Source organism: Symphodus melops, assembly GCF_947650265.1.
Source record: "Symphodus melops genome assembly, chromosome: 9".
NCBI classification, from domain to species: domain Eukaryota; kingdom Metazoa; phylum Chordata; class Actinopteri; order Labriformes; family Labridae; genus Symphodus; species Symphodus melops.
In genome coordinates, this window is record NC_136699.1 from 755,634 (window position 1) to 772,176 (window position 16,543).

At 49.0% G+C, this 16,543-nt stretch overlaps 1 protein-coding gene across 1 annotated transcript in view; it reads right to left on the reverse strand.

Annotated features, from left to right (window-relative positions):
• Nucleotides 1-16,543, reverse strand: part of fam13b (family with sequence similarity 13 member B) — a 38,409-nt gene that overhangs the window by 15,248 nt on the left and 6,618 nt on the right. The window contains 7 exon segments of the mRNA XM_079352071.1: nt 2,774-2,825; nt 2,828-2,903; nt 8,266-8,410; nt 8,494-8,671; nt 8,927-9,139; nt 10,864-11,082; nt 12,127-12,279. Coding sequence (XP_079208197.1) covers nt 2,774-2,825; nt 2,828-2,903; nt 8,266-8,410; nt 8,494-8,671; nt 8,927-9,139; nt 10,864-11,029 — 830 coding nt within the window. The 5' untranslated portion in view covers nt 11,030-11,082; nt 12,127-12,279.

The following is a 16,543-nucleotide window of genomic DNA, read 5'->3' on the forward strand; positions in this document are numbered from 1 at the left end:
TTTTGTGGTGTGTATGGGACTTCCTGGTCTTCCTCGGTGACACCTGAGGTTTTTCATAAACACATTCATGACTACGTGGGACCGTGACGCTTCAAATCAGCCGCCGGAGACACGTCCATCTTTAAATCAAACAATCCACCATGAAGCTTCTTGTCCTGAATAAGAACGTGTTGTGACTGCGTGCTGATCTTAGAGCGCCGGGTCAGAGTCACATAAGAGCGGAGGGGTTTTTAAAGCAGGTCAAAGTATCACACACACTCCTGTCCTGACCTACATAATGTGTGTGTGTGTTTGTGTGTATGTTTAGCTGGTGTAGACATGCAGGACACCTGTCACAGCACTGAAGCGCACAGGAAGCCAACGCGGCATGTTCGGCGCTCTCTGGCGTGGCGTGGTAAATCATCTCAACATCAAAATAAGGCGGAGCGAGGGAGGGGCTTTAAGGAGAGGCGTGAGCATGTCACAGACGCCACGTGGACGTGAGTGTGAGTCGCAAGGACACCAATTAAAGACGAGTGTTTTATTACGTCCTGACCTTTCCCTCTCCCCGACGTTTGATACATTCTGTTCACACTCAAATCAATAAATCCCTTTACAAGCAGGGGACACGTTCCTCTTTACTCCATCCCTTCCTGCTTCACTCAGGACTGAACCCAACCAGCCCTCACACTCAGGAACAGCTCAGACGCCTCGTGAAAAAATACTTTCCACACAGAGAGAGAGGGGGGGGCGAGAGAGAGAGAGAGAGAGAGAGAGAGAGAGAGAGAGAGAGAGAGAGAGAGAGACACAGAGAGAGAGAGAGAGAGAGAGACAGAGAGGGCGAGAGAGAGAGACAGACAGAGGGGCGAGAGACAGAGAGAGAGAGGGGGGCGAGAGAGAGAGACAGAGGGGCGAGAGAGACACAGAGAGAGAGGAAGGGCGAGAGAGAGACACAGAGAGAGGGCGAGAGAGAGAGAGGGGCGAGAGAGAGGGTGAGAGAGAGAGGGCGAGAGAGACAGAGAGACAGAGAGAGAGAGACAGAGAGAGAGAGCGGGGCGAGAGAGACAGAGACAGAGACAGAGAGAGAGGGGCGAGAGAGAGACACAGAGAGAGGGCGAGAGAGAGGGAGAGACAGAGAAAGAGGGCGAGAGAGACAGAGAGAGAGAGAGAGAGAGGGCGAGAGATGGGAAGAAGTGACGGGGGAGGAAGGGAGATCAGAAGAGAAATACCAGGGATTATATATAGATTTAAAATGAGCGTGTGTGTGTGTGTGTGTGTGTGTGTGTGTTGGCTGTCAGAGACTATTAAAGGCTGACTGTAACAGCTACAGAAGACAGACTTCCCTGTCTGTCAGGCAGAGCTAACGAGGTTTACAGGAAGTGTGTTTCTGTCCCAGCTGTCATAAACAGTTAGGAGGAAGAGTCAGTGATGAAGGCAGCAGTAAAGATATGAACAATGACTCATCAACTGACTGACCAGTTAACTGAGACGGACAGACAGATAGAGACGATGAAGATGTATGACTGTGGAGAGGAATCAGCTTTAAGTCGGTACAGACGCACAGACGCACAGGTGACCTTTGACCCCGATGACTCATCAAAACAGGAGGAAGAGCCACGATTAAAAAAACCCTGCAGCGTCACAGCGAGGACGTTCCTGCTTCTCTCCTCCGGGTGCTCCGGCTTCTTCCCACAGTCCCAACACATGCTGCTTAGGTTTCCTGCTGATTCAAAGTTTCCCCTGTGATAGACAGGCGACCAGTCCCGGGTGTAACCCCGCCTCTCGCCATATGACAGCGGGGACCAGGACCAGCTCCAGCCCACTCCCCCTCCTCGCTCTTTCACTGGGATCAGTGTGGAACAGGTTTTCCTGAGTTGTGCGATTTAGTCTTTGACCTTTAGTGACCTCCTGAACTTTTAGACTCCTGATGACATCACGGCGAGGCGTTGTGACCTTCGAGCTTCGAGGGAACACTGACGAGAAAGAGGGCTGGACACGCAGCGCTCCGGAGTCCGGGCTGGGACTCAGATGGTTTTAATGGTTTGGTCCGTGGACTAATCCTCCAGACCAGACACCAAGGTCACTCAAGGTCAAACAGTCTGCCTTCACTTTAAAGGGACTTAATACACACTGAACCAACCACATGAGGCCAGCTGCTGCAATCTAAATAATTTACACACACACACACACACACACACACACACACACACTCCAACAGCTGCCACTGACTGTAAAGCCTTCCTCCATCAAACACAAATAAACAGACGGCATATTAACCACTGAACATCCACGAAGAGTGGACACACACATTACCACACACACATACACACACACACACACACACACACACGGACTCTGCTAACCGGCCGTTGTGATCATTCTGCCTCGCTTGCAGGACCACACACACCCACACACACACGCGCGCACACACACACGCCTCGTTTGGACCTGTGGTTCTCAACTGGTGGGTCGGGACCCTACAGCAACGACTCAAACGTTGAACATTTACGGTGCCGTCGACCTTTTTTAACCCCTTCCTGTCTCTGCGTTCAACAAACCGTGTAATGACAGATAACAGCAGAGTCTGTGTGTATTGGTGTGTGTGTGTGTGTGTGTATTGGTGTGTGTGTGTGGATTATGGATTAGACTGTAATCATCTTAAAGGCCAGTAGGACACAGCTAGCAGCATGGCGCTGACCGTGACACACACACAGGCCCGCACACACACAGGCCCGCACACACACACACACACACACACACTCTTAGGTAACACTTGAATGTAAAGCGGTCTCACCTGACTGCGGGGTTCTTCGTCGGTGTGTGTGTGTTGTGGTGAGTCAGAGGAAGCCGGGACCCTCGTCTCCGTCCTGAGGCAGCTCCTCACACTCGGCCTCGCAGCGCTCGTCGTCCAGCAGCTCGGTGATCTGAAGGCGGGAAGGAGAACGATCAGTCTCTGAGCGAGCTGAACTTTAAACATCGAGTTCTCAGGTTTCCTGCCTCGGGTCCAACGACCGGCGAGAAAAGTAACCAAATGAGTGCGAGCTGCCATCTGATTGGATATTCTGGATTCTCCCACGACTGACAAGAAAAGGTTATTTTTCCCCAGCACAATATAAAAACACTTAAGTTAGTTTAACAGTTGCTCGTTCACGCCACGATGCACGCCATGAGACAAGGCGACAAGCGAAGACTTGTTTGCAGTGTCAGTCGGAGGAAAGTCAAAGACAGCGTTTGATTGTAACTCAGCTGGACGTTAATAACTGGACGCTGTGATGCCAACGGTCATGAAATAAAACATTTCCTTCCCTCTTCATTTTTTTTTTTTTAATCAGGGTCAGATTATCTGAAGGCGAGAGGAGATTAACTGTCCTGGACACGAAGAGGCAGGAGAGATATGCAGGGAGAAAGGTGTGTGTGTGTGTGTGTGTGTATGTGTGTGTATGTGTGTGTGTGTCCACGTCAGGAACAAGATATGTCTGTTTGTTTCATAACACGTCTTAATATAGACGGAGCTAACGCGTTAGACGTCGACGCTGCAGATAGTGTGCGGCCCAAACCAAATAAAGAATGAGAATGAGGGGGGGGGGGGGGTCAGATCGAGGGGGGGGGGGGGGGTGTGTGTGACCTCACTGTGAGGTCGCGCCCCGTTTACAGACCCCACAGTCCTGCAAGCGAGTCAGAATGATCACAACAGCTTAACTTCCTGTGGGGTCGGAAAACGTTTAACTTTAAGATGACAAATACGTCACAACGAGCAAATCACCGAGAGATTTACAGACCGACACTGAGAGGCAGGAAAAAACCTGGAGAGAGGAGGAAGAGGAGGAAGAGGAGGAGGAGGAGGAGGAGGAGGAGGAGGAGAGGAGGAGGAGGAGGAGGAGGAGGAGGGGGAGGAGGAAGAGGAGGAGTTTAATGAATCTGAGTGTAAAGCAGAGATGGACGACACGAGCATAAAGCCGCTTAAATGTATTAATAAAATAAGTCAATAAAAATAAATCAACAGTGTAACAAACGTGTTCCTCACACGCTGTGAAAACCTCCGGACGTTATCAGGGTCAAAAGGTCACGAAACAGAGCTGTCACCATGACACCGTCTCTTGTCTCTCTCTCTCTCGCCCTCTCTCTCTCTCTCTCTGTTTGTTTGTCCTCGTTTCAACTCTCCTTCCTCTTTTCTCAGCAGCCGCCCCATCTGCTTCTGTCACTGCGTCGTTGCTACGGTAACACCTCTGTCTCTCTCTCCCCCCCCCCCCCCAGCTCTGATTGGCTGTCGGGGAAATTCTTGCACCGTCACATGTGCAGACTGGGGAGGATGACTCATAATACTCTGTGTGTGTGTGTGTGTGTGTGTGTGTGTGTGTGTGTGAAAGCCTTACTCCTCTGTTTTATCTCTTCGTCCTTGTGAGCTGAGCTTCTGAAATTGAATTTTCTAGAAAGAAATAAAGAGTGGCGGCTGAGCAGCTGTGATTTGCATTTTAACGTGTAGGTGTCTGTAAAATGTTAACTCAATGACTAAACGGCGTGAAAAGCCGGAGAGGAGCGACTTCACACCACACCCTCTCACGCCTCCTCGACTGACAGCGCCAACCAACAAACTAACAAAAACAAACAAGTCGACTCTCCTGCTGAGTTAGAACGACTTGTTGATGAAGCGATCGCCTCCGCTGCAGAAAAATATGAAAACATCATCATAAGAAGCATCAGCAGTCTCTCTCGTTATCGTGAAGCGATTTCATGGATGAACCAAATCAAAGGTTTGGATTTTCTTTTTTTTTTAAGCAGCCATAAATGAAACTGAGCAGCCAGCTGACAAACACACCGACAGCCAAGTGAAGGCGTGAAGGAGTGTTCACGTGACAACGCTTACAATGTCACTTAAAGGTCGAGTTTGGCCGTCACAGAGGAGGTGTGAAAGCAGGCTGGATGGATCCTAAAACACCTTTTAATCAAGCATCACATGAGACAGCTAAACGCTAAAGGACATAACCCCGACATGCTACAACAGAAACATCTGTGTGTGAACACACGGGGCAGAGAGAGAAGCCCGGGAACAAAAGGTCCTTGGCCTTGACTCTGCTTGTAGCGGTCTGATCCGGTCGCACTCTCGGATGGAAAACAGAGAAAACAACAACAAGTCCTGCTGACATCATGAGCTGGAGCGACGGTCCGGCCGAGAACACAGAACAATGGCCGCTTTCCAAGGCTCCTTTGTGCGTGCGCTTCCTCCTGAAGTGAGATTCTTAAACCTCAGGACACTGGAGAGATCGTCACCTGCTTTGTTCTCCACGTTGCAGTTACAGACACTTGGGTTTGAAGCTGCAGGAGAACGTTTGTTTTTCCACTGATGGACTGTCTGTCGCAGAAACGCTGCTTTCACTCACGCACTCCTGGAAACATCTCCATCATTTCATCTGCTCCTGATTTTCTCCTGACCTGGCTGGGATCAATCAATAATCAACCATCTTCATAGAAAAAAGAGGCCAAATGTAAGCTCCTACAAACTCTTTAGCACTCTGCTAATCAAAGGTCCAGACGTTGCTCGTTCAGCCTGCAGGGCCCCGTGTCCTGACGCAGCATGATCACCTTCACGGGATGGAGCGCCCAACGAGAGGGCGCCTCCTCCTGCTCCAATCAAAGGGTCACACAGGTGTGCGTGTTCTCACTTACAGCTGAACATGATGACATGTAACAGTACTCTGCTGCTGCACGCTGAGGTATCAGACTCGTGGCTCGGCTCCAGAAACACTTTGAGAAGTTGGCAGAGAAGAAGCAAGAGGACACAACTCAACGGACGTCCTTTCACAGACTCGATCGAGTAGACTCAGACGAACACGGGGTCAGCGGGTCAGACGCGTTGGCAACGTGCAGCAGACGGTTTGAGGATTTCACACTTTTTTTTTTTTTCCTTTTTGATATTATAGATGGAGCTGCTCCATCTCGTCTGAACGTCGCCATGGAGACGATGTGTTGGCACTCTTTACAGTTCGGCCTGAGCCGAGAGTCTTTAAAGCGTCTTTCTTGAACGTCGTATCCGTTTCTCTCCGTTTTCCACGACGGCACGAGTTCAGACTTTTGTTTGCTAGAAGTTTCAGTCGGATTGAGAAACGTTAAAATGTCACCACATTTACGTAACATCTGAAAGAGGCTTTGATCTCGACTACAAGTCACACAAAGCCCCAAAACACGGAGCTTATTCTGACGGGACAATCTGCTTAGTTTGTTTCATGTCGGTCACACGCTGGTACGAGGAGGAGGAGGAGGAGGAGCAGGAGGAGGAGGAGGAGGAACGTGCTGCAGGACGCAGCGTGGTGATTTATGAGGCGTGCATCCCAAACAAGTCCGAACTCCAAAACAACAAGTCACCAGCCTCCGAGTGCGAGCACGACTCAGAGTCGAGCCTGAGCCAACCACGAGTCCGTGCACCTTCTCCTCGGCCCGCTCGATGAGCACGCTCTTAAAGCTGGAAGTGGTCTGAAAGCTTCTCACACTGTTTCCCTTGTTGCTGCTTAACGGACCGCGTGTTTCCCCGTGTTACTCCTGCGCCGGCCTCAACGCCACCTCACGCAGGCTTCAGGTTATGAGCGGGGACTTTGGAGACGTACGATCACAAAGAGACGTGTGAGAGAGACACATATAAAAAAATATTAAAATAACCTCCGGCTGTTCTGAGCATAGAGGAAAGAATGAGCTAAATATGAACTGACGTTTTGAACTTTTGGCGTTTTTAACCTGCTCATAAGTCTGTTAGCGAGCTTAGCTGAAGCGTGAAGCATGTGTGTGTGTGTGTGTGTGTGTGTGTGTGTGAGATTATCCCCTTCATGACGGTATGTGCTCACAGAGCTCCGTGTGGTTACATCACCAGCAGCTTCTTCTTCTCCCTGCACCTCTGTAAACCGCCCACCTTTGGGGCCGTCTGTCTTACATAAGACTCACAGACGACTCGTCCTCACACACTTTCTTCCGTCTGTCCTCGTCTGCTGGTTCCGCTCTGCCTCGCTTGGTAAATCATATTCTGATTCATAAAGGACAGAACGATATATTTGAAGAGAGAATAAGAAAGGTGAACTGAGTTAACTCTCTCTAAGGTTTTCAGTTCGACGAGGCGCCGCGTCCACCTAGCGTTTTTTTTTTCCTCAGTTGTTTTTGATGGTCAAGAGAGCGTTCACAGCAGAAAGCGTCCGCCTGGATGAAATGAATGTTTGATGCTTCCGACGGATCTCATCCTCCTCGCTCCGTGTCACGCTCTCAAACATGTAACATGTAGAAAGAAAAAAAAGAGCCATGAGACAGGATTGACGCCAACAGGACACGGCGCCTTCAGAAAGCAAAAAACATGTGACGCTGTCGACAGCCGGAGACTTCCTGCACGGAGCCCCGCCCCCTCCTATTTAACCCTAACCTTCGCCGCTCTGAGGGAGAGTTTGATCTTAAGACTCAACGCAGATTCAAAAATCAACATTTGCGTCATAAAACTTTGTCAATAACTTTCAATGTTCACAGTGTGACGCCCGGGCCTGTCGTGTTGCTAGGCAACAGGGGGAGCGTTCAGAGCATGCACGAGAAGAATTGAAAAACAGACAGAGTCAGACTGTGACCTCGCCTGCTCTGTGTTTGGTATGTGTGCTCGTGATTGCGGGTGTGTCGTCCGGGTGCGGTCCTTCCAGGAACGTCTCGTTGTTGGAAGAACTTTGCATTCGGTTACATCACAAACGACAGCGCGAGGAGGAAGAGCAGCGAGGGAGTCTGCTTGTGACGTGCTGGACCTGGACGCCAAACTCAAACTCGTCCTCGTTTGTTTTTCCTGAATCACCACAAACGTTATTTGATCTTCTGTTTGGTTTGTGATCATGACGCTTTAATCTGCGTCTCTTGGTCGTGATGCTTCGGACGTCTCGTGAAACGAAACTTTGAATTGTCATCTATCAATATAAAAAATGGACTAAATCTTTGTTATTCTTTGTTTTTGTTGTGGAGTTTTTTAAACATCAGCTTATCCGGAGAAATCTTTCATGTTGGGGTTGAAACGGGCCGCGTCTTTCGAGGCAGCCGCCAAGGCAGGTTTATCGTTGCCGTGGAAACACAGAATTCTGCATCATCAAGCTGCAAGCTGCTGCTGTGATAAAAAACGTCTCAGGTCGGTCGTCTTGACTACGATAAACTAGAACTTGGATTTCCTGGGGGGGCGCAGGAAGGAGGAGGAGTAGCGCAGAGCATCACTCCCATGATTCCCCACCAGCCTCTGTTTTGACTGCCACGGCGTGTTTAGCGTTCAGCGCGGCGTGGACGTACCTGTTCATTGATGGAGCTGTAGTCGTTGGTGGTGGAGACGTCGTCGTCCTCAGAGTCGAACAGGCCCTCCTGGTTGTCCAGCAGCTCAGCGAGGACTCTGCTGACGGACTCCTGGTCTCGAAGGTCCTCCGCTTCAGTCGACAGACTGCGAGCGGGACACAAGGAAGAATTAGACTGAACAAACCACGGACGTCGTGTCAGTGACACACACACAGAACAAAGTCTTACTGGAAGATGTCTGGACCGAAGACAGCAGCCAGCGTCCCGATGTTCCAGCTCTCCTGTTGGAGCGACGCCACGCTGGCCAGGAAGCGGCACAGGAAGCGCAGCAGGCCGTAGTTGAGCTGCGGAAGCTGCTGCAGGAGGTACTTCAGGTTTCTGCACAGCTCCTCTTCATTGCTGTAATCTGCAGATATTAAAGAACGACACAGGTTAGGATCAGCTCAAAATTTGCATATTTATTATTATCATTATGAAATCGATGACGGGACACGGCTGTAATCTGCGTGAGAGGGGGATTCAAACAGATAATCTGTGAGAAACATTCAAAGAGTAAACTCAGCTGTTTGCAGAAACTCATTTATATAACAAAAGGAAAATGTTCAGGTGAGTGAAGAAGAAGAACGGCGTTGGCGGCGGAGCAGCCGTCCCCGTCACACACCTTGGTGCAGCTGGAGAATGTGTCCCTGTATGGAAGTCGGGATGACGGGCTCGGGAAGCTCCTGCAGGAAGAGTCGGAGCAGACTGACGGCCGACGCCAGGTCCGCCTCCTTCTCTAGCTCCACCTCCTCTCCGCTGTCGTAACGCTGGCGCAGCCAATCCACGCGCTCTGCGTTGCCATTTACCAGGAAGAGCCCCTCCAGATCCAGGTGACCTGACGACACAGACGGGACCAAGTTTCAGCTACTGACTCAGAAACAGCGGCGATGAGAACCATTCAGGGTGCACCGACAGATCGGCACGTGACATACGACATGTGTAACAATAAGATACAGAATATCTTAAATCTGCAAAAAGGTACAGAAATGAAAAAAGAAAAAAAAAGATCAGTAAGATCAAGTGTTTCCAAACGCACGCGTCCTCAACGTCTGTTATCAGTAGTGGTGATCGAGGCCTGATCACACTGAATGTGCACGAGATCCAGAGGATAACACAGCAGCGTTACATAACAAGCTATCAGCCCATCTTCCTGTGTGTTTTCTGCAGCTCCGACCTTCAGCTCCTCGAACACCGACTGCTCACATTTACACAATTTCAAATCAAATCAAATCAAATCAAATCATGAGGACGATCCCTGATAGACGGCGTCGGCCTTTCAGAGATGACACGGCTTTGCTTCGGCACATTTTCCGTGCTCACCCTAACACCCGATTATCTGCAGAATTCCTGTTTTAATCAGACTGCTCTTATAAAACCTGGGACATCAAACACACATCAGAGCAGAGAGATTAAGCTCCCTCAGCGGCTGAATAACTTCTGCACTGGCAGCGGCGCTCGGAGCGAAGCCCGGGAGGATTAGACGGTCGTTACATAACCTCAAATGGTCAAGCAGCCCCCAGGACACACACTCACCATCATCATCATCGTGCTTCACTGGTCACTCGAGGTGAAGTGCTGGATGAAAATAATTCCACTGACTCGACTGGTTTTACAAGAAAGTTACCCAACTGTGTCCTCAAGACAGTTCTCTTCATGATTCACTATCCTCCATCCAAAACCTCTGATGTCACTTTTTGTAAGGTGAAAACTTCTCCGTCACTGTCCTGCTGTGTCAGACTCCGGTTCTATTTTAGAGAACCAGGGGCGCGGAGAAACTTTAGAGGAGGGGATGCTGACGAGGCCTCAGCTCGCCCTTCTCCCGTGAGACACAGTTTACTGACTTCTGCGAGCGACCTTTCGCAAACCGAGTTTACAAAAGCTGTTTCTCCAATTAGTTTTTTCAAAGTTCTCCTCCAGACACGAAGAGGGGGGGGGGGGTGAGAAGGAAACCCGAGGAGGAGTGCATTAGTCGGACACGGGACAGGCAGCCTCCCCCTCTCACTCTCTGGTTCTCAAAAAATGTCCAAGTCCACACCTCCAGGGACGAAGAGGGGAGAAAGGGGGAGGGAAACCAGTGTCCTTATCAAGGAGTAAGAGCAGCACCTCTACTCTGGCCAAAAACACCTTCAGAGCAAAACCATGCTGTCATGAAGATGATTATGTCAGAGTGCGGTTCCTGCTCTGTGAGTCTTGACAGGAAATGTTTAAAGTGGGTGGATATGAGGACAGGTTTCACTCTCTGAGCCGTGCTCTGAGTCGGAGCTGCAGCTGACGGAGCGGTTATGTAACGGAGAAAGGAAGCGGAGCGTGGAGATGTCCGCCGGAGCATCCAGAGTTCATCTTATCACGTCGACTGGATCGCCACCACCCGACATATTTTGGTTTATCGTGATGCGAGAGCAGCGGGGCGTTATTGGGAAACTCAAACATTCGAGTGCTATCAGATGTAACCGAGCGCTCAGAAGTATGAACCTCAGGAACGATAACGGGGAAAGTCACCCAGGGATTTAAATTATTGCAAACATCATGATACGTAACGATGGGTTAATGTTCACTCACCGTGCTCCTCGATGTATTCGACGATACGCTTCACCAGAGCAGGAACCTCGTGGCCACTGATAGTGTGCGTGCGTGTCACCTCCTCCAAAGGAACGCCAAAAACCCGCGTGGTGCCGGCTGAGCTCCCGCCCTCGTTGCCTGGTGACGGAGACACGCTCTTCCTCATGGCCTCCACCTCCTCCTCCTCCTCCTCACCACAGCCCCGCCAAGACCTCACGTCTTCAGGGAGGAGACATGAGAAGACAGAGAAGAAGAAGAGGAGCCGAGCTTAGACCAAAAAAGGGAGATGTAGTGATTTTACAAAGGAGAGATTAGCAGCCATCAGTCCACGCTGCGTCTCCATCCATCACAAACAAAAAGGAACACACACACACACACACACACGTTGTCTGGTTCAGACTGCACAGCTTTAAACCTCCTCTTCACACCTTGTCCTCTGGGGAGGAGGAGGAGGAGGAGGAGTCCTAATTCTCCTGTGAGCTCTACAAATGTACCGGACTGTCAGATTCAGACGTTCAGATGTTTTAGAATCGGATGAGCAGAGGAGCATCCGGCGTCGACTTTTAACTTTTAATTTCAGGATCTGTTTTGACGGGATGATGCATCCACTGTGTTTGCACAGCAGGAAGATGGAAACACAGATTTAAGACGATTTGCAGAGGGAGAGAGTGGGGACGGACAGGCAGGAAAGAAGCCACAGGCCGGATTTGAAGCCGGACTATAGCCTCCATACTTGGTGACGCGTGCACGAAGCACAGCTCCAGGATTGTTTTCTAAATGACATAAACACGATTCTAGCTGCATTCAAAAAAAAAAAAAAAAAAGTCTCGTCTTGTTATCCGTTGCATAATCGTCATTCAAAAGGTCACTACTTAAAATAAATTCCCCTCTCTGCAGCGAGCTTCGTTGTCGTCATCTCGCCCTCGGCTCTCATGCAAAGGCGAGGATGTGGCGGGCAGAGTCTGGCGGCAGGATGGAAATCAATGCAAAGCAAAGAAAATCATCAACGATTTGAACCTTGGACTCGGAAGACGGCGGTGGGCTGGTGAGTAATCAGGATGCAAACGGCTGCAGATGGTGTTGCTTTTCCTCATAAGGAGGCAGAAGGATCATCTCCAGAGTTTATTTAGAGTCAAACCAGCTTTTCATGCCTCACGTTACATCGCTTTAAATAAAGCAGAATGCAGGGAAACAAAGGTTTGAACTGAAATCACTGTGCTCTTTGTGTGTTGTGTTGTTGCACTGGTCGTTGTGTGTACTCACCGTGTAGCAGTGAAAGTGTGTCCTATCCTCTCCTCCCCTGACCAGTGAACCGCTGAACCATCTAGGGCTGCTTCAGGTTGTGGCAGAAGATGAGCCGGTAGTTCCTCATTGACGGACCGCTAATCCCTCTTGCAGGATTCCTTTCTAGCTTCACTGAGGACAGACAGAGAAAAAAAGATTCATGTTAAAGGAGCAGCATGTCACTCTGTTACCCTAGTGTTTAAAATGGGTACTGCAGTCTAAACTCTGATCATCACAGAGAGCTGTCTCCACCCCTCCTCTCACACAGGTCACCATGTGGTGGACACTGTAGCTTCAGTGTTTAGCCAGCTCTGCATGTAGAGACACTGTAGCTTCAGTGTTTAGCCAGCTCTGCATGTGGTGGACACTGTAGCTTCAGTGTTTAGCCAGCTCTGCATGTGGTGGACACTGTAGCTTCAGTGTTTAGCCAGCTCTGCATGTGGTGGACACTGTAGCTTCAGTGTTTAGCCAGCTCTGCATGGGTCTGTAAAGCTTTCTGCGTTCTAACCTCTCTCCATGTTTCAAAAGCATCTCCAACATTGATCCTAGTTTGAGCAGCTTTCTGCTGGTGATAACTTTCTCGCTCCGTGTCTGATCGTTTACAGTGAGAAGGCAGACATCAGAAATTCAGAAAAACAATCTTACTTCCTGATAAATTCAGGTCTGTAAATTTTGTTTGTGCGCATCCTTCAGCTTGAGACGGGTCACTTTTTTATTTTGTGCATTTGATTTTTCTGTAAACTTCCTGGTCACTTCTTTCATGTTTCTCTGCTTTTGTTTGCACCTCCTCATCTTCTAGATTTACGGCATGAGATGAAGGCTTCTCGAAGACTCTGCTGGAGGCAACGACTAATCATCATAATTAAACTGAGCGAGGAAGCTGTGCCAGCGTGAGCGCGTGAAGTAGGACACGAGCAAACTCTCATTTTGAATCTGTGTGTGTGTGTGTGTGTGTGTGTGTGTGTGTGTGTGTGCCAAGTTTGCCCGTGCTAATTGCTGCCACCTCAGTGTGTGTGTCACTGGCAGTTTTAACTGGATCCTTGTGAGGCGCCGCACACTCCAGATCAGAACGCCGCCCGTGTTTCCACGGCAGGCGCAGCAGCGGTCCGTCTCCGGCAACTACCAAGTCTATTTTTTTGTAAGTAGCTCGCTGCGAGCACGAATCAAACTGCACAGAGCAGATCGACCCAGGATGGAGCTCGGACAGGGGAATGCAAGGTTCCCTTTCAAAATAAAACACAAGATACAGACTCCTGATCGCTTACTGCATCGCTCCAACATGACGACAAAACAGGAACCGAATGTGAAGCATTCACTCATGAAGCTGCTATCCCCCCCCCCCCCCCCCGACTCTTCTTCCTGCATGTTACACGAGCCATCAAACTGAGTTATACGCTTTGCATCCGCTCTACGTCAGCGAGAAGGAGCGGAGCAGGAACAGAGCGGACATACTGAGTGAAGAGGTCTGTCACTGAACATTTCCCAAATGTACTCGACGGTCTCTGCAGTAAACACAAAAAAACCTCTTACCTCAATCGATGACGACTTTACTTTGGTGCCATCCTGTACAAAAATCTATCTTTAGAGCACTTCATCCCAGCAGGAGCCACGGCTTTTCAAACACGGCCAATGAGCAGATATCACAAACTTTGTAACCGTCACAAGGACATGAAAACTACTGTACCGCTTTAGGAAGTATTACCGGAGACGTTACAGGAGCAGCCAGGGATCTGCAGAGCCTGGGGGCGGAGCTTCGTTACAGAGCATTAAGAAAAGGGCTTCTTGTTTCTCAATCAAAAAGAGTCAGAGTTAAAGGTGAACTTATTGATCAGGTAACACAGGAGAAGCATCCTGGTGGAATCTCAAAAAGCTAATCTGACCCGTTTTAAGATGATAAAACAGGTTTCATGTTTAAATATGAACATCGACGATCAGGCCTTCAGATTTCTGTTCAAACACAAAACAAATAGCAACCAGCATCACTGACACATTTTAAGTCAACACAGGAGTCTAAGTTTTGCAAACGTTATTGACTTCCATTATGTACAGCTCGTGTTCAAATGTTTAAACAGCCTCTCTGCAAACAGGCCGAGCAGCTTCAAAACATCTACTACGCTCCACGCCAGCAGGCGGCGTCTGTCCGTCTGTCGTTACGATGCGAGACGCGTGTCAGGGCCTTCAGGTGTTACTGACCTTTAAAACTGTCATCACAGATCTGCAGCCGCATTGATTCAGTAACATCTGAACATGTATTTGTATCTATTACTGCATCGATTTTTTTTTAACACAGCCCGAGTGCTTTACCGGATATTTCCGGAGCCAGTTCAGCCTCTTTATGTTTTAATCTTTAATTCATTCACACAAAAGCTCTTTAAGGTACGGCTGTGAGACATGATGATCTGCTCCTCTGAAGCATGAATAAAGAGGAAGCCCTCCGCAGTGACGGAGCCGTGCTAAAGTTAGAGAGCCGAACAGAAAATCAAAAACCTCTTGGAGGCAGGTTGAATCTGTTGCTGCCTTAAATGGACCAAACTCTCCTCACCGCCTCCGTTTTTTGGACTGTGGGTATTACAGTAAGCCTCACTTTGTTTCCTCATGCACGCTAGGAGGTTCCTTCATGCGTCCATCTTTACATGATATGACTCACAGGTACATTAATATGAGCTTATTTAGGCAGAACAGACTGGAGGAAGCTCCCATTTCAGCCGTTTTATCTCAACATAAGATCTTCTTCTTTGCTTGGTTCATTTTAAATGAAGGATTTTAAGTCCAGGATTTCCTGTCTGTACTCGAGCTGGTGTGTCCAGACTACAGTCAAACGTGTTAAAAGGTTTTTTAACCTCAAATCCACTCATACAGCTCGGGATAAAATGTTAATGCCCCTTTAAATATAATACTTTGAAGGTCACATGATCTCCTCTTCTTCAGGTGAAATCAGTGTCCTCGCTCCTCTTCATCATGTGTGTGAAGTGTGTTGTTGTAAATCTACTCTGATCCTGTATTTGATCATGTCTATAAACCCCTCTATTTCAGCCCTGCTCAGAACAGGCTGTTTCTGTGTCTGTAGCTTTAAATATGTAAATGAGCTGTGTCTGACCACGCCCCCTCTCTGGAAGGGCTCGGGTGTACTCGCTGCTTTCTGGCTCCATGTCCTATTGTTTACGGTGAGAAGGCAGACTCAGAGGGCAGAACAAACACCTAGCTGTGGGAGTGTCACCCACCTGGGGGAGGGGCTACTGCCCTTTGTGATGTCATGAAGGGAACATCTCCAAACGGCCTGTTTGAGCTCACATTTTCTGAAAAGTGGAGCAGGCAGAAGACAGAGAGGATGGACTTTTCTCATCATTGGACAGACTAGAGACACAAGTTCTGGACCTTTTCACATTTTTGCTATTTCTGATTAAAAACGGATTTTGGGAGTCTCGCACTCTACTCTTTTCAAAACCAACTGAACTGGCACTGCTCGGTGCTAAACCTCTTTAAAAGCCAGACGACGAAATCCCACGTTTGGCTCTGAGCTTCATGTTTTGGTTCAGGGTCTTACTGCTGAAAACCAAAAGCTTTACAACTGAAGGGAGACATAACACACGAGCTTCAGGTGACAGATGAGGACAATGACACCTGGAGATTAGAGGGAGCTCAGTGTTCCCAAAGCAGGGCCTCGTCTCTCCTGAAAACTGACCCTAAAAGGCCTCTGTAGAGAACTCCGTCTGTGTGGGTGTGTTAATCCCAGATATCATGCTCGACGACCTTCTGCCCAACAAAGAGGGACGTTGTTGAAGACACAAAGAGCGAGGGGAGGAGAGAAACGGACCAACGGATAACCGGCCCACAGAAAGCGCAAGGGAAACCTGAGGCTGCAGCAAACACAAAAAAATAACCTTCACGTCAAGTTCCTCAAACTACACTTCAAAAAATCTGTCTTTTCACGACCAATTAAAACGTTTCACACCCCTAAAGCTAAATGATTGGATATTAACGATGACGAGAGTCTCTCCTGTCAGCCTGTGACTTCTTCACACCTCAGGCAGGGCGATGTACCGAGTACTGAACCCGATCAGAAGAGTTCTGGCACGGCGGCAGCAACAGGTTTTAAAAAGAGGTTTGTGTATATCAGATGTCAGTTTGTTTCTAAAAGCAGAACCCGGTGCTGCACACATCTGAAGACGAGGCACGCTCTGTGGTTTAGTCCAAGCCTTCATGTCCTTTAACAGAAAGGTCACAGCTTCACCTCCTGCAGGACAGTCGGACCTGCCCAGGTCTGCGTTCAGTCGACCCGACTTCAGCCCCAACACGGCAGAGCAAATAAAGCTGAAGAGGAGATGACCTGCTGCCAACTCCTCACATGAAGACAAACCTGTTTGTCATCAAATACATTTAAGATCAGCTTTGAGAA